The sequence below is a fragment of the Macrobrachium rosenbergii genome, chromosome 19 (genome assembly GCF_040412425.1).
Source record: "Macrobrachium rosenbergii isolate ZJJX-2024 chromosome 19, ASM4041242v1, whole genome shotgun sequence".
Classification (NCBI taxonomy): domain Eukaryota; kingdom Metazoa; phylum Arthropoda; class Malacostraca; order Decapoda; family Palaemonidae; genus Macrobrachium; species Macrobrachium rosenbergii.
In genome coordinates, this window is record NC_089759.1 from 35094185 (window position 1) to 35116335 (window position 22151).

The 22151-nt window shown below is 35.9% G+C and overlaps 1 protein-coding gene across 1 annotated transcript in view; it reads right to left on the reverse strand.

Annotated features, from left to right (window-relative positions):
- Positions 1 to 20883, reverse strand: part of LOC136848820 (uncharacterized protein C12orf56-like) — a 116324-nt gene extending 95441 nt beyond the window's left edge. The window contains exons 1-2 of the mRNA XM_067121503.1: positions 20791 to 20883; positions 15862 to 16548 (exon numbers count right to left, since the gene is read on the reverse strand). Coding sequence (XP_066977604.1) covers positions 15862 to 15953 — 92 coding nt within the window. The 5' untranslated portion in view covers positions 15954 to 16548; positions 20791 to 20883. The remainder of the gene's footprint in view (positions 1 to 15861; positions 16549 to 20790) is intronic.
- Positions 20884 to 22151: the final 1268 nt, after the last annotated feature.

Sequence of the window (22151 nt, forward strand, 5' to 3'; positions counted from 1 at the left end):
AATAATAATAATAATGTGTACAGTATTGGTTAATTAAACGTCTTCTTCTTCTACTTCCTAATAATAATAATAATAATAATAATAATAATAATAATAATAATAATAATAATAATAATAATAATAATAATAACGTGTACAGTATTGGTTAATTAAAAGTCTTCTTCTTCTACTTCTTCTTAATAATAATAATAATAATAATAATAATAATAATAATAATAATAATAATAATAATAATAACGTGTACAGTATTGGTTAATTAAAAGTCTTCTTCTCCTACTTCTTAATAATAATAATAATAATAATAATAATAATAATAATAATAATAATAACAGTACCACAACTACTACTAATTCAGAATGCAACAAAAATAACACCCATTCCACATCACACTCATCGTCATCATCGTCATTATATCTCATCATATCCCCAGGCCGGTCGAGCACGAGGGCAATGCCGAGAAAAGGTGAATAGGCGAGGCGTGTCTCTCTCTTGCATGTAATCACATTTTCTTTCTTCTAGTTTCCGAGTGTCAAGGTCAGGGATGTCATAAGTTTGTGCGTGTGTGTGTGTGTGTGCGTGTGTGTGTGCGTGCGTGCGTGTGTGTGTCCGTGCGCTTACCGGCTGTAGCTGGAACGCCTATTGATCGGAAACTTCCTTAAATTACTCTGGTCCTTTCTCCCTCCGTTCTTGTGTTCCTGTTTGTTCAAATGTCTACAGTCATCTCCTTATTAATATATATATATATATATATATATATATATATATATATATATATATATATATATATATATATATATATATATATATATATATATATATATATATATATATATATATATATATATATATACACAAGCAGTAAGATAATTAGGAAACAAAGTGTTTGTACAAGTTTTAGTAAATTGCACGTGAAAACAATGATATTGGACGTATGTCATACATAAATTACAGCCGGCATTACTTAGAACAAAGGTGGAATTCGTAATTAAAGAAAAGAAAGAAAAAAATGTCGTAGCCTTTGTTATGGCCAAATTGTTTTCTTCTGGTCCTGCACACGCGCACCCATATATATATATATATATATATATATATATATATATATATATATATATATATATATATATATATATATATATATATATATATATATATATATATATACAAATATATATATATGTATATATACATAAACGCATACATACACACTTACATACATACATATCTGTAACAAGTGTGTCTGAGTAAGACAGAGCGTCGTTCTTCACACGTGCGCCAAATACATTAAATCAAATTTTAATCCTTTCTGCAGCAACACGGTCTAGAACGACAACGTACACTTTTCTCCCCACAGTCCTAGTCGCGCCCAGCATACAAGATTCCACTCCGTTCTAGAATTCTATGCACTATGAAGAATAGAAAGATGGGATCTCTCCCTGATAGTGGCGTTGGGCGAATCGGTCGAGCTGCGGGGTAGCACTCGCGAGGCCCGAGTTCGAGGCTCCGGCCGGCTAATGAAGAATTAGAGGAATTTATTTCTGGTGATAGAAATTCATTTCTCGCCATAATGTGGTTCGGATTCCACAATAAGCTGCAGGTCCCGTTGCTAAGTAACCAATTGGTTCTTAGCCACGTAAAATAGGTCTAATCCTTCGGGCCAGCCGTACGAGATCTGTTAATCAGCTCAGTGGTCTGGTTAAACTAAGGTATACTTAAGTGACCCCCAAAAGGTTTTCGGGGGTTGTTTCTAGGACTAATATTTCTTGAGGGTCATAATCTTTATTATATTTACAGTCTTTTGCTTATGGTTTTACGATAATCCCCAACATGCTGGTACTAAACACTCCGCAAAAGTGGATACGTATCGGATTAAAAAAATATCCCAGACGGGCTCGTACTAAACACTCCGGAAAAGTGGATACTTACCTGGTTAAAACCCTAAGGGTTCACTATCTAGGAAAGATCCCAAAGAAGTCTTGGAAGTTTTGCAAGCAGAGTTTAGCAGGCGTCTGACACATCAAGAAATCCAGAAGTTTTCTGCGTTAGGTACATCATCGCATCCCTTCATCGATCGGCTTCGGTCACGCAATACTGAAGTCCGCTTTGCAATTGGAACAGAGACCTAAGAGTAGCACAAGTAACGAAGAGAGAGAGAGAGAGAGAGAGAGAGAGAGAGAGAGAGAGAGAGAGGAGTGGGTATGTGCCTTTACTTTCGATGTGTCTCTGAAGTGTAGGTATAGTGAGGAAAAGTTATAGAGAGAGAGAGAGAGAGAGAGAGAGAGAGAGAGAGAGAGAGAGAGAGAGAGAGAGAGAGAGAGAGAGAGAGAGAGAGAGAGGACGGGTATGTGCCTTAGCATTTGACTTTTTTATAAAGTGCAAATATGGTGAAGAAAATAATTACAATGAGAGAGAGAGAGAGAGAGAGAGAGAGAGAGAGAGAGAGAGAGAGAGAGAGAGAGCGAATCACATGTTACAATTGAGCAATCTTCTATAAGAGGAAAACATTGGCGCTAAAATGACAATACTCTTAGCTTACCGTGATGACTAAGTAAAAAAACTTCCGTGACACGAATATATGTCAGTCTATGTTCGCTAAATAAAAAAAAATTCAAATTTCTAAGGTTATTGAATAATTAGTATCGTATTGAAATAAGACTATTTAGGCAAGCCTTCTAAATAGTAATTGTTAAATATTATTTTTCACCTAATTACCGTCATTAAACTGTCTCGAAGATGCTTGTTCGTTAAGTATATCTTAGTTTAACCAGACCACTGAGCTGGCTAACAGCTCTCCTAGGGCTGGCCCGAAGGATTAGATTTGTTTTACGTGGCTAAGGTGTTCCATTCCTCATATATATATACTTGAATAGGTTCCTCTTACTGTGTAGAGTGGAAAAGCTGTTCCTATCCTCAATATGACTCAGTTTCGTGTCTTTATTATCCATGATTTTATGTTCAAATATTAAATTTCTCAGTGGGAGGTGCAGGGAATTTTGGATATATGAAGACGCGGAACCCTATTGAACATAGGATTGTTATCCTGCTGTTCCCCGTACAGGATTAGCGCCGTCAGAGCATTTCACACGGTGCACTGTAGGCATTACTAACGACGTTTGCAGCGTCCCTTTGGCCCTCAACTGCACCGACGATTTAACCTATTATTTTGCCACCATTCTCTCTCTCTTTCTTCATTTTTGCTGGCCAACCACTCCAACCCCTCTCTCTCTACCCTGTCTTAAACGCTGAATAGTAGAAAGTGCCTCCACTGCTTTTGGCTTGAAAGCCTAAACTTCATAAATTAACTCATGAATTATTGCTATCTTCCTGTTTCTAGTTACAGTTTCTAAAATTAAATGCTTATCCCGTGCTCCATGCCGTAAGCGCTTATATATCATCGGCTATGATACTCCTCTTTTACTGTGAAATATATATATATATATATATATATATATATATATATATATATATATATATATATATATATATATATATATGTATGTGTGTGTGTATTATATATATGTATATATATATATATATATATATATATATATATATATATATATATATATATATATATATATATATATATATATATATGAGCTAGGCTATATATGGTACAAAGTTTTGTTAAAAAATGCTGAACAACGCATTAGCGTCACTACCACGAATAGCACAACGAATATTTCAGTTTGAGACTGACCTAGATTCGCAACATTTCTTATTTAGTCCTGGGAAGCTATGCAATATTCTGGCAATGACTCATCTCCTGATGCCTGTTCCACATTCTTATAAGTTTGAACGAGTCTCGGCAGGCATGTCTTAGCAAACCTCCGAATGGAATTGGTATCATTTTTCCTCCAGAAAGCCTTCAAGAGTACAAACGTTTGAACGGATGCTACAAGGAACAGATGAGTCGAGGAAACAGTCCGGTATTATGATATCGGCTTATGTCTTGATAAGAGCAGCTCTAACATCATCAAAAAAAGTATGATGAAACTGTAAATAAATCATTATACCTGCACGACAATTTTAATCAACATAAAAACTGATATATATATATATATATATATATATATATATATATATATATATATATATATATATATATATATATATATATATATATCTCAGTTTTTATGTTGATTTAAATTGTCTTAAAATTTTGTCAGATTAAAGGCAGGAATATTCACCGTCCCAAGATTATTTAGGAGAGCTATTATTTATCTACATCATTCTTACCTTGAAGAAGCAATCTCATAACATAGCATGGCAAGGTGAAATTCACTTTAGATCAAGAAAATATTCTAAACAAATCTGATTGCAAGGTTGAAAGTAGAATGGGATAAGTAGGACTGTTAAGGGTATTTAATCTACTTCGAGAAAGGAATTTTAAAAATACAAAATTAAGAAAGGCCTTGACTTTCTGCAATGTGAATGTCAGGGTTTTTCATAGAATGTCAAAGTGTCAGATAAATTGAAAAAATCATAGAACTCACTTAATCTTTTAGCCAATTCCAGGTGGAAACGATCTTTTTAGGCTGGTTCACAGGGAGTATAAATTCACTCGAAAAACAGGGAGGAATAAAAAGGATTGTCTTATCAAGATAAGAGAAAGTAGTCACATTACGTAATGGCGTGCAGTATTATTAAATAATGATACCACGGCATTTTTTTCTGATTCCTTAGAGACAGAGATACTATATATATATATATATATATATATATATATATATATATATATATATATATATATATATATATATATATATATATATATATATATATATATATATGTATATAGTATCTCTGTCTCTAAGGAATCAGACAAAATGCCGTGGTATCATTATTTAATAATACTGCACGCCATTACGTAATGTGACTACTTTCTCTTATCTTGATAAGAAAATCAATCTCGTCCCTTCCAGAGATCACCATCTTTATTTATCTGTCTATATCATTAGCGATTTCCTACTCTCTCTTTCATGATTTTCTTCCTCACGTACTGGATTCTACCAACTACACTGGAGTTGGATATTGATGGCAGTAGTTGTATGGTACTGCAATTACCGAAAAATACCTACCACTGTGATGGTAGTTATTTCTCACGCTCAAGCCGCGGCACTACTGTACCAGTCAAGTACAGAACCCAGCGCATCATGGCTAACACAAAACATACTTGTTGCTTTCTCGTTAAAGGCTACGAAAGGATCATAAGAACTGCGAGCATGAATATGTGATGAAATTAAGCATCAGTGAGCTTTATCAGCTCTAAAATATTCGAGCTTGAGAGAAAAAGAAAGCCGGTAATCGGTTAGTCTCCAAAAATATTATTAAACTGAAAATTTAAAGATACAGAGATATAAGTTTGTATGAAATCGGGGTAATGGGTTGACATTGAAGAAGAAGAAGAAGAAGAAGAAGAAGAAGAAGAAGAAGAAGAAGAAGAAGCAGAAGAAGAAGAAAAAGAAGAAAATCCTTAAATAAATCAAAAGAGATGCTATACTTGCGAACGAAAGCGAGCATGAAAGACAAGGAAGATTAAACTGGGTGAACAGAAATATATTGAAGAAAGAAAGAAAGAAAGAAAGAAAGAAAGAAGAAGAAGAAGAAGAAGAAGAAGAAGAAGAAGAAGAAGAAGAAGAAGAAGGAGAAGAAAAAGAAGAAAAAGAAGAAAATCCTTAAACAAATCAAAAGAGATGCTATACTTGCGAACGAAAGCGAGCATGAAAAACAAGGAAGATTAAACTGGGCGAATAGAAATATACTGAAGAAAGAAAGAAGAAAGTGGGCACTGTCGAGGAGGGTAGAGTACAATCAAGACAGAGAGATAAAAATAAATAAAAATTACCCCTCAATAATCTGGAGAGACAGATATTTTGTTAAGTGTAACAAAATGTAATGTGACCCATAACATGGCCGCCATCCCTCCAAAAGAAATATTAACGATAAGAGACTTTTATCTATATTATTTTAGATATAAAAGTGATGAAACCAAAGATAAAGCAGGAAGGTGTTCCCCCCACACTGGACCCCAATCTAGACACTTCACAATATTGACGACCACCGGTATCACGGATACAGAGTAAACATACCAGCTATTGCTTAGTCATACGCCAAGCTAAGCTTCAAAAGTTGACCGACGCCTTGTTGCTGATATCCTGAAATAGAATGCTTCTCTTTTTTTTTATATAGCCGTGTATATTTATATATAGATACGCGCATATAGGAAGACTGTTCTCTTATAATACATTAAACCTCGTGCCAAAGTTAACTGGTTGTGTCCTAAGACTGGATGGAACACTATTGCACGCATGGAGTCTAGAATTCAAACGCTAATCGACTGTGTCTGGTACTGACCTTCCATAATTGGTAAATGTAAAATAACATATGTATTTTTTTTAAATGTCATTGAGCACAAGTGTACAAAGGTTGCTGAGTACATGCACGCTACACGTACATATTAATAAACACACTCATGCCATGTATGCGCATATATATACATATATAGACATACATATATATATATGAGTATATATATATATTGCATATATACATACATACATACGTATGTATCATATATGTATATGCATAGTATGCATATGTATATCTATATATATATATATATATATGTAAGTATATATTTACATACATACATATATATATATACATATATACAGTATATATGTGTGTATGAATATTCTAGCGTAATCTCACAGTAATTAGATTTTGTTAAAATTTATTTTTTTACTACATTAATAGTGATAGCTATCAATTATTTGCTTGGGGATGCCTTATGAATCTTGGTTTGCAGGAAATAATCATGAAGCTTGATTTACAAAATGCATAGAGAACAAAGGTCAAGTAACCGCCATTTAGAAAGTTATTTCTTTAAATTCCAGCAGTCACCACCCTCACTGCATACAGTATATTACAATATATATATATATATATATATATATATATATATATATATATATATATATATTGTCGAGAACTGAATAAATGAGGGATGATAACTATCTAAGCTTAATAACGCTATTAGTTTTATGAAACAAGATTCCTAAGGCATCCTTTACTAAACAACTAACAATTAACGTGTTAAAAGACATTAACGAAAAAGAAACTCATATTTTCAAAATTCAATTTCGGTAAGAGTTACGGTAAAAATTCACGTCTAAATTAAGCAATTGGCTATTAAGCACTACTTACGGGAGAAACATCGTGTAAAAAAGATTTTTATTCCTTCAGTTTAGCAGTGCTTTAATAGCTTTATCATTTTTGCACAATAGTAAGCTGGTTCCTGAACATGAATATTCCTTAAAAAAATAAGATGTAACAAAAATTTGCTTTCATTTGTTCTTATTGTCAGAATATAATATAGTTCCATTCAACATGGAAAACGGCTATCGTCTTCAACAGATTTCCGAGAAAAAAAAAAATGGTTCAATTTTCCAATAATTGTAATTAAGGGTGAGGCGAGAATTGAGTCAATTTCCCAACACTGAATCGATAGTGAAATTTGATCCATATGACGGTAGTTTGAAGGATTTGAGCCGTGCATATATTTTCGAAGAGCTTCAAAGTACAAATAAACAATCACTGGTAAAGACCATGAAACAACTGACATTAGAATAAAATCCAATATGGTTCGGCGCTGGTTAGGGGTAGAACACTCTTTAATAATTCATTTCTATGAACTTTGATTCCCCCCCCTCATACCGCCTCATAGTCTCGTCCACAAGAAAATGAGTATCTCTGAGGAGGTTTCTCTTCCTCAGCTACAGATTTTGCGACTCTTTTCTTGCTTTGCTTTTCAGGAATCTTAAAACCTTCCATCCTTTCAGACGCACTTATTCTGTTCTGGGCCGGATGAAGGCAGTTTGAAAAGCCAAACGACCTTACGGCCTTAAATAACAAAACTTGTTTTGCCTGCGGGATTTAGGTCTCGGATATGAATAAATCAAAAGGAGAGGAAGAAAAGGCAAGCTTCTTCGCTTGCGATGAAAGCTACACGCCCCGAGGTGTTTTGATTCCTTGAGTTAAATGTCCCTCATTAATAAAGACATTTAAGTCATTGCGCGCGACATTTCGGTGACATTCTCCTTCGAGGCAAGATTAGGCAAGCGAAGTCTTATAAAGATTCCATCTTTATAGAGCGTCGGTAAGGACTTTGGTCATTTTCGCACGCTCCAGCGGACGAGGGACGATTCCCAATGTAATTTTGGAACATAACATTTAAGAGTCTTCCATGAGACGGATTTAGGGCAGTCTTCTGCGTCGAAATCCTTCCCCCCGTCTTAGACCAGTCCCTTCCAGCTCTCTCTCTCTCTCTCTCTCTCTCTCTCTCTCTCTCTCTCTCTCTCTCTCTCTCTCTCTCTTCTCTTTCTTTTCATGTCTTCCTTTTTCTCTTCCTGAAAAGAAGAGTTTACCCACTTTGTCTCTTAAGATCTCTTAATGGCTACCGTTTCATTTTGATTTTTTTAAAGTCTTTTAGTAAAGGAAAGCTCTCTCTCTCTCTCTCTCTCTCTCTCTCTCTCTCTCTCTCTCTCTCTCTCTCTCTCTCTCTGTCACTTTCATGCAATTTTTTCTGTGTTGTAAACAAATCATATACATACACAAGTACAAAACATACAATTCAGTTGAGTATGTAAACGATAAGATTAGCAAAAAAAAAAAAAGCAAAAAAATAGAAAATTGGAACAAAAGATAAGATATTGATGTAAATTAGGTTATAAGGGACGATTTTAATAATATACTTATAATATAAATAAAACACGCACACTAAAAAAAATCCGAAAAATATGACATATGAAAATAAATAGAAATCATAAAAATATAAAATGAAAACGGAAGACTCCACCCACAACTCCAAAATATCAAAGCACAGCTAAAGAGAGCAGTCGATACCTACTCGTGTTGGTATCGACAACAACAAACAAGTAAAAAATGCGTCGAAGTTTTTTCGGCGCATTCGAGTTTTCTGCGCAGCATACAATGCTGTATGAAACTCTCAGCCAAGGCCCGGTGATGGCCTGTGTTGTTGGCACCTATAACGGTGCCAGACGCACGATCATGACTAACTTTAGCATTAAATAAAATAAAAAAATAACTGAGGCTAGAGGGCTGCAATTTGGTATCTTTGATGATTGGAGGATGGATGATCAACATACCAATTTGCAGCCCTCTAGCCTCAGTAGTTTTTAGGATCTGAGGGCGGACAGACAAAGTGCAGACATATAGCCATCTCAATAGTTTTCTTTTACGGAAAACTAAAAACAACAGGGCTTGGTATCGACAGTTCCATCTGGTTGTAACCTGTGACCGACGAAAGGTGGATGAGCGAAGACTGATCGAACTACTCGATACCTATAATTAGGTCACTCGATGTTCTGGACCGACAAATTAGTATCGATAATACGTAGGTGGACGGTTATGTCGATTTCAGAACTAACGATGGACCTAATATAATTTATCTGAGAGAAAATTAGAGAGTAATAAATATTCCCGTACGACTGAAATGCAATTTACTACCTTATTTTCTCACTCACGCTGTGGCAAGTATTGCCGCACGTGCTTGACTCCTCCTAGTTCCTCATTGGACGAGTCGGCAGAGTCCTCGGCTAGCACTCTGCTAGCCCCGAGTTCGAGTCTCCGGCCGGCTGATGAAGAGTTAGAGGAATTTATTTCTGGTGATAGAAATTCATTTCTCGCTATAATGTGGTTCGGATTCCACAATAAAGCTGTAGGTCCCGTTGCTAGGTAACCAACTGGTTCTTAGCCACGTAATATAAGTCTAATCCTTCGGGCCAGCCCTAGGAGAGCTGTTAATCAGCTCAGTGGTCTGGTTAAACTAAGGTATACTTTTTGTGCCTAACTCCTCCAGGCTAACGACTATAAATATTATAGACAACAAGTAATCTACAACGAATCGATTAAATAAATCTAATGGCGAATTAGTTAAATGAATGAATTGTAAGTGAATGGGTACAATGCTTTCCCATATTAAATATTTCTGCTGTTACCAAACTCACTCCGGCGTTCACGACCAACAGAATTAAGCCATGAGAAAATAACAGCCAAATCAGTGTCGATTACAAATGTTAGACACTCGACATATTGTGCCCCGATGTAAGTGAATATAACTGAATATACATTAAGAATGCCTAACGGATTTCGGCACGTCTAGAAGCTATTGATAACAATGTATCGTTTATGAGAGATATTGGCGTATTTTACTACGATACCAATCGACCCATCCGTCGATGAATTTGTCAAGCATTCATGAATTAGACTAACCACAAAAATGGCGGTATAAAGTTTCAGCCATCAGTAGCCATCTTGCTTTTTCATTAAACCCTACGACGTGGAATCGCAATCTCATGCCACTTGGGTAGAGAGTAAGAATTATGTTCTTGTTCCCCCCAATAAAGTAATAAATAAAAATAAGTAAAAAATGGGCAGAAGTTTCTTCGGCGTAATCGAGTTTTCTTTACAGCCGCTACAGCGTATAATCAAGGCCACCGAAAATAGATCTGTCTTTCGGTGGTCTCGGTATAATGCTGTATGACTCGCGGCCTATGAAACTTTAATCACTGGCCGGTGGTGGCATATCCTATATCGTTGCCAGAAGCACGATTATGCCTAATTTTAACCTTAAATAAAATCAAACCTACTGAGGCTAGAGGGCTGCAATTTGGTATGTTTGATGATTGGAGAGTGGATGATCAACATACCAACTTGCAGCCCCTCTAACCTCTGTAGTTTTTAAGATCTGAGGGCGGACAGAAAATGTGCGGACTGAATAAAGTGCGGACGGACAGACAAAGCCGGCACAATACCTTTCTTTTACAGAAAACTAAAAAGGAAAAGATACTCGTTGATGAAATTTATGCCAACGGGGCTTATACATATCTGATGCAAGAGCCAATGGGTCAGATTTATAAAAGAGTTGCTACAGAGCCGCTGAAGTGAGCAAATGCTCTTTCTTTACTACAGCCAAGGTTTAGCAGCCATGTGAGAACGTATAGGAAGCCTGGAGTAGACCTCCGGACTCTTCCACCAACAGAGATCGCTGCACCTAAAATCTCTGGATCTATTTTGGCAACAGTAGTAACGCTGACAAAAGGTGCATTTACAATAAAAATGAAAGGTGCATTTACAATAAAAATAAAAAACTTTGCCAAGATTCATAAATGTTGCAATCATGAGTTAATGGCGACTCTCAAGCAATACATATCCTGCTAAAATATTTTCTTAATTTGAGAGGGAAGTCAGTGTTTTTTTTTTTTTTTGTTACAGAAAGCTATTCGAGAAGTCTTCGGTGATAAAAACGTATATATACCTCTTTCTTTAATTAATTCCATACTAAAAATGTATATAAAATTAACATTATCTTCAGGAATATGACTCAAAGAAAGTAGGTTACAATTGCTGCAAACATCCCAAGGTTATCTTTGCTTTCTGCAATTAGCTTACGGCATTTATCAAATATTTATAATATCCACATTTACTTTTTTCTTCGTTCTTTTTGACTGAAATATACTTCCTATAGAGTCTTGTAGTTGGGAGCCATCCAAAAGATTACAGGACCTATTTAAACCAAAACCTATTTTATTTCTTATGATTTCAAGGCGACCATAACTCATAGGCCTATCTTGGAAAAACCGGCTTTTTAACCATTTGGGACAACCTTCCAAGCTCGCATAATGATGTTTTGGGGACTGCTGTTAGATTTAACGGTGAGCAGTTTTCGGACAGCGGACGCTCTGTAAAAAGTGTTTATTCAACATTCATAATAGTTACGATCATACTCTCTCACCAAAGAGCGCGGGAAAGACACCAGTCGTTCGATTGCGGTAATTGACGATGGCTTCCACCAACCCATGTCACCTTGACAGGCTTCACCCTTTACTGATGTCCATACGGAATAGACGACAGATAGCCGTTACATGACCTAAAATGCCTGGAATAGTAGTGTCATGGAGGCAGATTAGGCCTGAGGGGGCGAGTTCTGAATTCCTCATGTCTAGAATCGGTTTAATCTGGATTTTCTGAGATATGGAAACCAAGTTCGAGTTATGATAGCATAGGGGTGCTCACACGCGCCCGCACACACACACACACACGCACACACACACATATATATACATATGTATATACTTATATGTAAATATGTGTGTATATGTATATATATATATATATATATATATATATATATATATATATATATATATATAAACTTTGTCACTGAAAATTTTAAGCTTGACATTTTGTACCACAGATTAACTTATGCCTAATGGAAATTAAACATAGGAGGATTTAACATTTAAAGGGATAAAAATGTCACGTGCAAAAGCAGTTACAAACTGTTTATCATACGTAAAACTGCAGAAAGTTTGTCACAATATACATATATATATATATATATATATATATATATATATATATATATATATATATATATATATACATACATACTGTACTTACATATATGAATATATACTGTATAAACGCATGCATACTGTATATACACATACATAAATTTCTGACTCATCAGCATCGAACCCAGGTCTCTCAAATGAATGGCAAAGGAGTTACCAACTGACCCATACAGGTCATAAAATAAGTCGGAATCCGAGTACTTCTGTACCTGAGGTTTTCCCGGGGCAAACTTCTGCCTAATATACCAGCGAGTTTTACCCAACTTCCCGACCCACCAGTAACCAAAGTGGCAGCATTTCATTCGAATTACCTCTTGAGCGTGAATACGATCGAAATAATCAACACATGAGCAAGTGTTTCCCAGAAAAAAAATTCTGATTCGCATGGGGATCGAACCCAGGTCTCTCAAATGATACACGCACACATATAAAAAAAAAAAAAAAAAAAAAAATATATATATATATATATATATATATATATATATATATATATATATATATATATATATATATATATGGATAAAACGATTACTATATCTGCAAAGAGAGATCATTTGCTAGGTACATCTGTGGGAAGGTTGTACAGTTTCAGGGTGCTCTGACCTTAACCCGCATTGGGCCATAGACATCTCAAGAAATGTCGTCACCGTGTCGTGTCTATTACGAAATATATCATGACTTCCAGGCTATTACACAGCGGCTATTGCCACTGTGCCACATTTCCTCTCGGTGTTTGTTTCTGTTTGTTCTGGGCCAAGGGAGAAAATTGATCAAGTTATTGTTTGTTCCGTGCCGAGCGATCGTGTTCGGACACTGCCGTCCTTCAAGATGCGTTCTCTCTGACTTCCCTTCTGACTCTTCTAATTGTGGCCTTGTTTCTTCCGAATTTCGTTTTTCACATTTTGGGCCCTCTCTCTCTCTCTCTCTCTCTCTCTCTCTCTCTCTCTCTCTCTCTAAAATTACAATGGTATTTTTGTCTCATGTGAATTTTGTCCTACTTTGCCGTCCAATCGCGTCGTATTCTTTTTTTTTTTTTTCTCTAAGAGAGATTCGTCTTTACATTCTAAAATATTCCATTCTCTCTTATGTTATGCTATTGTTTTCATGCCATGAAATGCTTAGAATTTCAGATTATTCTCTCTCTCTCTCTCTCTCTCTCTCTCTCTCTCTCTCTCTCTCTCTCTCACTTTCATGGCAACTTTTGTTTTCTTAGGAATTTTATTTCAGCAATTAACCTCCTTCATTGTAGGTAATTCCTCAACTTTACTTTCAAAAACACGTTTTTGTCTTAGGTAATGACAAACTTGCCCCAAAGACAATTGTGTAAGAAAGCAGAGCTAGAACCTCATTGGGTCTGCACCCATAATTGGCACCTGCAAATTGAGAAACTCTTTATGACATAAAATAAAATTGGAAATCTTAAACACGGAGAAAATCTGGGTCGCCACGAGGTTTTTTTTCTCTCTTCAAATCACAGACACTCACAAAGATGAGTTGTGTTCCTTCTATCAAAGTCAGAGGCGTTGTCCAGAGTTAATTAGAGCTATGGCGACGACTACGTAAATTGAAACAATGGAATCAGATGAAAGCGAAGCGAAAAGTCAGTTTCATTATGGAGGGATCATATAAAATATTTTTAATGTTATGTAATGGAGATCATGACAAAACGGGCGAAAGAGTTAAAAGAATAAATCTACAATCTGCGAAACACTATACAAAATCTAAAATGCCTGCGAGAAGTATCAAATTCCATCACCAAACAAGTTTATAAGTTGATCAACTTAATGCAGTCATAGTTTCTTACGTTCCAGGAAGGAAAAGGACTGACTTGAGCAAAATAAAAAATAAAAAAAACCCGAATGAGAAAAAGATTTCAAAATAATTTGTGAGAGGATCAACTGCGCTTTTGTATAAAAGGGCACAGGTGTCAAAATCCAAGAAACGAAACGTATATAACATTTCATAGTATAGCAAGTAAGTGTACGGACGGATTTTGATTAAGAAAATAAGATGGATAATGGAGTACTGGACAGGAGAAGAATACAAGCCAGAAAGAGGGCGATTGGACCAAGTGTGTGTTAAGAAAAAAACGCCTTTATACTAAATTTGGCAGTAAAATGAAATTGTCTACGGCATACGAGAACCTAGAAGTGTGTGATAAAACTGATAATTCTGTGAGGTGGAGGGAGATGAATTTATGTGTGGAATTTATGTTGATGGCAGTTAAAAGTTTCTTTATGGTGAAAGCGAAGATTGCGATAGAACTGGCAGATCGAAGAACGACAGGTGTAGTGTAAACAGAGGTCTTAGACAAGGGTATACAATGTCAACAAGGTTGTTTATGAGGAGAGTGTAATATTCAGAGATGGGTCACAGACGCGGGAAGGAGTATTAGTGGTTATAAGAAATTATGGAGAAGAGGAGTATCTAGCCAAATGAATTTTAGAGCTAACTCACTTTTATGAAACTGAAGTGTGACAGAATACGGATGAAAATGGATGACACAATTATGATGAAGTGTTTGCTCAAAATGTTAGGGGAGAATGATAGAAAGGACGTGGAAATACAGAAATAAAAACATCTGACATAAGTGGAAATATGGAACAGAGGGTTTTGCGTTGGTTTGGTCGTATGGAAAGAATCTGGAACCCTAGTTTCGTGAAAAAAAAATGAAGTGCACGAAATGGAATTGTTGGAATACAAGAGGAGGAAGACTATGAGTGTGTTTGATAGATATAGTACAAGAGGTATGAGAGCGGAACGCCTTAATATCCTAATATCCTGGCAGCCAGAGAGAATACAAGATAGGGGTGCGTGAAGCATTGCGCAGAGGGTTTGCGCAATCCCGAGGAGCCTTCTGAATAGATTTATGAAGTAGCTAACGATGCAGAATTTTTGTACCCAGAGGACCCATCCTTTGTCCATTACCTAAAGTATGAATGAAGTAGTAACGATTTTTTGTCCTTTAGCAGAAACAACGCAGATAATACCCTCTAGCACCCCAATATCTATGCTGTAAATATTCTCGCACTTTTCCTAGGCTCCCCTCCCATCTTTCTTACCGAGAGTTCAGAATTATACATCATTTTCACCATCCTAATCCTGCCTTACTTTCCTCATGGACAAACCACGTCAAAACAATTTGATCTATACTTTTTCTGTGCTCACTTTTCATCATATATTCACACTCCAACAATTCTCACCCTTCTAGCCCTCTTTACTTTGCACATACTACCTTGGCGAGTGTGTTGGCAAGGGGACTAGGTATATACTTACATTTTATAGGCCTATATACAGTACATGTGCATACCAGTACATAAATAGTTCAGCTTTCACATTATTAATAGTATTTAACAACAAGGAAAAACATTGAATTATGGACACAAGGTCCCCATTTCCTAGAGTGTGATAATAAGGAACTTACCTTATGTTGCTGTAGACATTTGGGTGCAGATTCTTCTTCAGGAAATATTCAAGTTTGTTGTTTCTCACTTTCCTGTCTTCCGTACCATTCATCTTGCCCGTGTGAGTGGTCACTCTCTTTTGTTTAAGACCTCAAGCATTTTCAGTAAAATTTTCATCACGAATCATAAAGACATCCTTTTCATTATGAGTGACTGGATCCGAATTTGTTTTGGTGCAATCGTTACCAGGAGGAAGCCACATTGCCAGTTGGAACTGTTCTCTACGTCGGGTTTTTCCCTTCGTGTATTTTCAAATCCTTGGATGTAAACTGATCAACCTTCGGTTTAGTTTAAGGCTGCAAGTGATCGAGAGCGGAAATGTCTTAGTTTACTTGCAGAAACTTGTGCAATCAATCCGTATTTTCGCAATCGAAGTCCAATGTGTGTGTAAGGAACGGAAAGCACCGAGCGCTATTTCGCTCCAACAACAAGCGCTAGATCTAGAAGGCTTTTTAAATGCAACGGATCCGCTGGCCCTCATTTACGGTACCATTTTCTCGGTAACGACGGGATGTTTAAGAAACATCCCCGTTACGATCTAGTTTTTGTCTCAAAGACCACGTATGTCTGGCCGCCAAGTTTGTAGGTCTAACTGCACTTCATGAATGCGAATGTTCACGGCGATGTTTCGCATTGTAATGTATTTTCTGCAATGTTAATTACAAATGGTTGGTGTTAGCGTTTAGGTTTGATTTTAAAATTAAAGATTTACAAAACATAATGATGTTAAGCTTTGAAGGGAAACGAATTTGACATAAGTTGCCTCTAGACGGGAGCGTCCGTTACACACCCACACACTCATATAGCCTACAGTACACGTACACATACTTATATATATATATATATATATATATATATATATATATATATATATATATATATATATATATATATATAGATATATATATATATATATATATATATATATATATATATATATATATATATAATTTCTGTTTATTTCTGTCTATGTATAATACACATGATGCATGTATGTATATATATATATATATACATACATATATATATATATATATATATATATATATATATATATATATATATTATACATATGTATGTATATATGTACAGTATACTGTATATGTACACACACATATATATGTACATATACATATATATATATATATATATATATATATATATATATATATATATATATATATATATATATATATATATATATATATATGATATATAATTACTTAAAGTGTATAATATAAAAATAAGGTCTTTGATAACTGTGACCAGGTGCGAAGAAGCCTTCATAAGTTCTTACAATTCATGTCTGGCCCATACTTTCATGCTCTCTACATTTATGTATATTTATATACACGTATACACTGCAATCTACACTTACATGTAAACACTTTAATCTACACATAAATGTATAAATATAAGTCGACAACACTCAATTTGGTTATGTTGCATGTCAAATAAGCAGCTGATGAAAAAATGGAACGTTTTCATTTTTCTTCCGTATAATTTTGACGATTTTTTCCTGCATTCCTTGAACATTCAGTTGGAATGTTTTAACATTCTTCAAGGTTGCTCCAGTTTTTACGCGCTCTCAGCTAATGTGTCCCAACAACATTTCGGAACGCTTTCTACAAAGTCTACACAACAATAATTTGTTGTTTCGCATTTTGTCATTTTTTTACTGGGTATTGTAAAATCCTCGCATTCCTGGCTGAAGAGACAGGCTGCATAATATGGAATGCTTTCGTCGTTACGCCTGTCTGAAAGAATAACATAACAGCAGGACCAGCCTATAGTAATGACACTTGTTTTTTTATACTAATAACTATGGGAATTAGACGAAGAATACTTTTCCATTAAATATATGTAAAAATGCGATGTTACAGTATCGTTGCAGCTTGCATTTTCATCATTTAGTTGCATGATGATTCATGCATGAATCTGCCAACATAAGCTTTCGACTTCCTTTTTCTTTATGGGGTATTTTCTAACATTAATTCTTCTTTGTCGTGTTAGCAACGAATTCCCCCAATAATCTGTTCCTGTAGCGATATCGTTTCCTCGTTCTCGTGAATAAAGTTGATGAGAGAGAGAGAGAGAGAGAGAGAGAGAGAGAGAGAGAGAGAGAGAGAGAGAGAGAAGGGCAGTAAAAGTGATTTACTCTAGGCTTAGGATCATTAGTTAGACAGAAAACGAGATAATATCGCAAGCTTTATTCGTCCATTACAAGTAATACCACCATTATTAAGCTATTCATATTTCGCCCACTGGACCATTAAATATACGTAAAGCTAACGAAATAATATACAGATGAAAAGTAACACCCAGAAAATAGGAAAGGTAATAAAATCCATCAAAGGAAGGGTTACTCGAACCAGACGCTACGGTCCAGTCTAGGGTTTGAGATCATTGGTTAGGTGGTGGTCACCAACGCGGCGTGAGATCTAGAAATGTGGCAACGTCCACTTGGCGAGACATGATTGAGAAAGAATGGGCTTTCCAGCGCCCATTTACACTACTCAACATAAGCATAAATAAACAAAGTCAGCGTTCTTATGCATGAATAAACAAAGTCAGCGTTCTTATGCATGAATAAACAAAGTCAGAGTTCTTATGTATTAATTGACAAAGCCAGTTCTCTTATATATTAATAAACAAAGTCAGTTTTCTTATGAATCAGTAAACAGTGTTCTTAATACTACTATGATAACCGCAAGGGTGCTATTTGAAAAGAGAACCTGATTTCTTAATGACAAGGACCCTTGCAATAATGACCAAATCGGTAAGTGGTAGCCGAAGGATGGTGGGAGAGAAAGGCCTTTGTAACGGCTCATCCATGTGACTGGAAATGAACAAGTGGAGCGATGAGCGAAAGGAAACGATAAAGATAATGAGACGTATGTCATTCGTAAAAAACAATTCATTTCCTAATTTCAAAAGGAGCTGATACCAATAGCAAGCAAAAAAAAAGGAACACTAAATAATCACTGTTATAGATGGCCATCGACAAGAGGAACTAAAAATTTAGTTCTAAAATGTTAAATACACTTGGCTGCAGATGATGATCTATAACTGAAAAAAAAAAAACTCTCGTAAGCGATAAATCGATCAGGAAATTCGAGTTATAATTAACTGTTAACCATTTCACGGACGTAGATTCGATTATGGATCTCTGTCTTACGCAACGCGACCGATCGATATTGAGTCTGCTTGTTACAGGTTAACTGGAGAAGTTTATGTTTCTTTATTTAAAAATATTTCTAGTAATTTCTTTCTTTTTACGTAAATTGTAAATATTTCTGTACAACTAACGTTGAGATTATATGCATACATACATACATACAGCCACGCACATTAACGTTATATGTGTATGTGTATGTACTGTATATATATGTATATATTATATGTATGTATATATATTTTTTTTCAAAAACATTTACATACATACTACACACACACACTCACACTCACATATATAGGCCTATATATATATATATATATATATATATATATATATATATATATATATATATATATATATATATACATACATACACGTGTGTGTGTGTGTGTGTGTGTGTGTGTATGTGTGTAAAATCAATGAACTTGGCCGCAAGGGTTGTGTTTATAATGTACGTTACTGTAACGTATCTTAGTTTGATCCCCATAAATTTCCCTCCAGCCGCAGTAAGACCTCCGTCTGTAATGCACCTGCCCTAACCCGTGTAATGCATAACGCATAGGGGACTAAATAAAAGTCGTACCAAGGATTGGATACCGATATGCCTGAAAATATCCCAGAGCAACACTAACCGTTAGGAAAAAATATTTCGGGACGCATTCGTTTAGAGCAGAAAAACTTTAAACCGCACCTATTAACCCAGTAAATTTCATCCTTTAAGGAATGATTGACAGGGCAAAATCTGTTAAATATATGGACAGGAATAACTGAATTAACAAACAAATGCGCATGTACATGCTAAAAACAAGTCGAAAACAATAAGAGTTTGTCTGAAGGACAGTAGAAATGGCTAACAAGAGAATAGCAATAGTACACAGGTGCTAAAATTCCTGACAGGTGTTGAGGATGGTATCACAGATGTTTGTAGACACATCTCATAATCAAATAGATAAGAAATAATTTCACAGTGAAGATTGCTTTCAATTTAATGAGAGAGAGAGAGAGAGAGAGAGAGAGAGAGAGAGAGAGAGAGAGAGAGAGAGTTAATGTCGAAGGAAGATATCTTGCGTGTGATCGATACAGGCTCATATGCAACCGCAATGTCACAGTGCTCTCTCTTGCTCAATGCTGAAAAACTACAGTAGTGTGTTGCCCCTTGAATACTCTGACTGTGTTGTATTTTCATAGTACGATACCCCTGAACAGATTTCAATGCCCAGGGCTTCTCACTGATGGGGTTTGGCTGTGACATGTCCTAGCAAGTGTTAGAAAAGCGAGGCATTTCAATAAACAAAGGTACTGTAGTATCATTACTTATATACATTTGTGGTCGCACGGTTTATCCTTTTATTTATCCACAAATGTAGTTCTTTCCACCTGTACTTACAACTACACTCATACACGCAGGTAAACTCAACAATGACATGTACACAAATGCCTTATTTAGCAGACAATTACGTTCACGGCCATGTGATTTATCATGGACTTCGCTTGAAAAGTTTACTGTCCAATAATGAATTTGTTTTATCTTGTAAAGTATCAGTACAGAAGATAGATAGTTTTGTTTTCTCCTTCAGTTTCAGTATTTAAAGTGTTGCTAAGCTTAGCCATAAAAAAAATATAGAAAAAAGCCAGGAAGGGGGGTGGGGAAACAATGGGAAAAACCGGTCGTCCCTCTACGTCACAAACGAACCACCTATTTAAAGAATACCAGTTGTGTCGTGGGCGAGAATCCGGACGCGCTAGTCTTGCACGATACGCACACCACTCGCAACGTCAGCTCGCGACTACACCGGTCCGGTTGCACCCCGGTTTGACCTACCTGCCAGGCGGGTTTTCTACGATACTCGCTCACGTTCGGTCTCGTTGCCGAAGCTCGCTGGATGCGCGGTTGCTGAGGGGCTCCGTTTTCTATTCGGAGAACAGACGGAGTTGTTCGTGAGAGGACTCCGTCTGGATTGTACGCGTGATTTTGAGGGGGACTGTTGGAAGGTTGATAGAAGTGCTTGATCGGGTGTTATTATTATTTTTATGATCATGTTTCCATTACCGTTGTTACTGGTAATGTTCTCGATCTGCCGTAACTGTTGTATGTTTTGGCGATGTATTTTTTTTAATAGCTTGCGTTTTGTGAGCAGGCTGAAATGCTGTTTGTTAGAGAGCTGTTGGTCAGTAAGCATAATCAAAGTCGTTTAATTTTGGCCATACTTCATACAGTTTACAGATAATACGCTGTTGTTAAGAATGCCCCCAATCTTCCCGAATTCTTTGGCATATTGCCTAGTCATGTCAGATGGCCGACGCTGTCACAATCGCCATAACAACAGCTTACCAATATTTCAATAAATCATTCATACAGGACCTTGAAATATTATTGCCACACTAGACTCAGACCTTGGAGTATATTTATTATGAATAAAAACACCCAATTTCAAGCTATTAAATCAAGATCCCTAGATATTAGAGACATTATCACCATCATATACATTGTCAAATGAAGATCTGTGAATAACTCTTTTTAATAAATAACTTATGTATTCAAACAGGTACGAAATATCACGGAAGGACACACTTACCTCCTATTAAGCCTAAAGCGTATAATTTAAGGAATGAAACCTCCATTGCCTCTGCTAGGTCAGATGTTATGACCTGAGATCCGGCGTTTCAGTAAAATAACTTAAGAAATGACGAGCAGATGAAGCATCCCTTATAAAACATGAACTTATAGACAAGATATGCTCACTGTCAAGAACCTCGTACACAGAAGCATATACATGATAATTAAATACAGATACTTTCTGGACAGTTCCTCAAAGCACTGTTTAAAAGCAGAAAAACAGATGAGGTTCGGGCAAAATGAAAAAAAAACCGGATGAGAGTCTAGACACTGTATATCGCCAACGCACATGTTACAACCATTAGACGACATCAACTCTTACTTAAGGATCAATGAGCCATCGAACAGCTAGGCAGACGGAAGTGTGTTAGTGGCAAGTACCGTGCTACCATGTGTCGTGTTATCCTCTCACGTGATAGTATTTTCCAATCTGCTGTACATGGTAAGTCCATAAG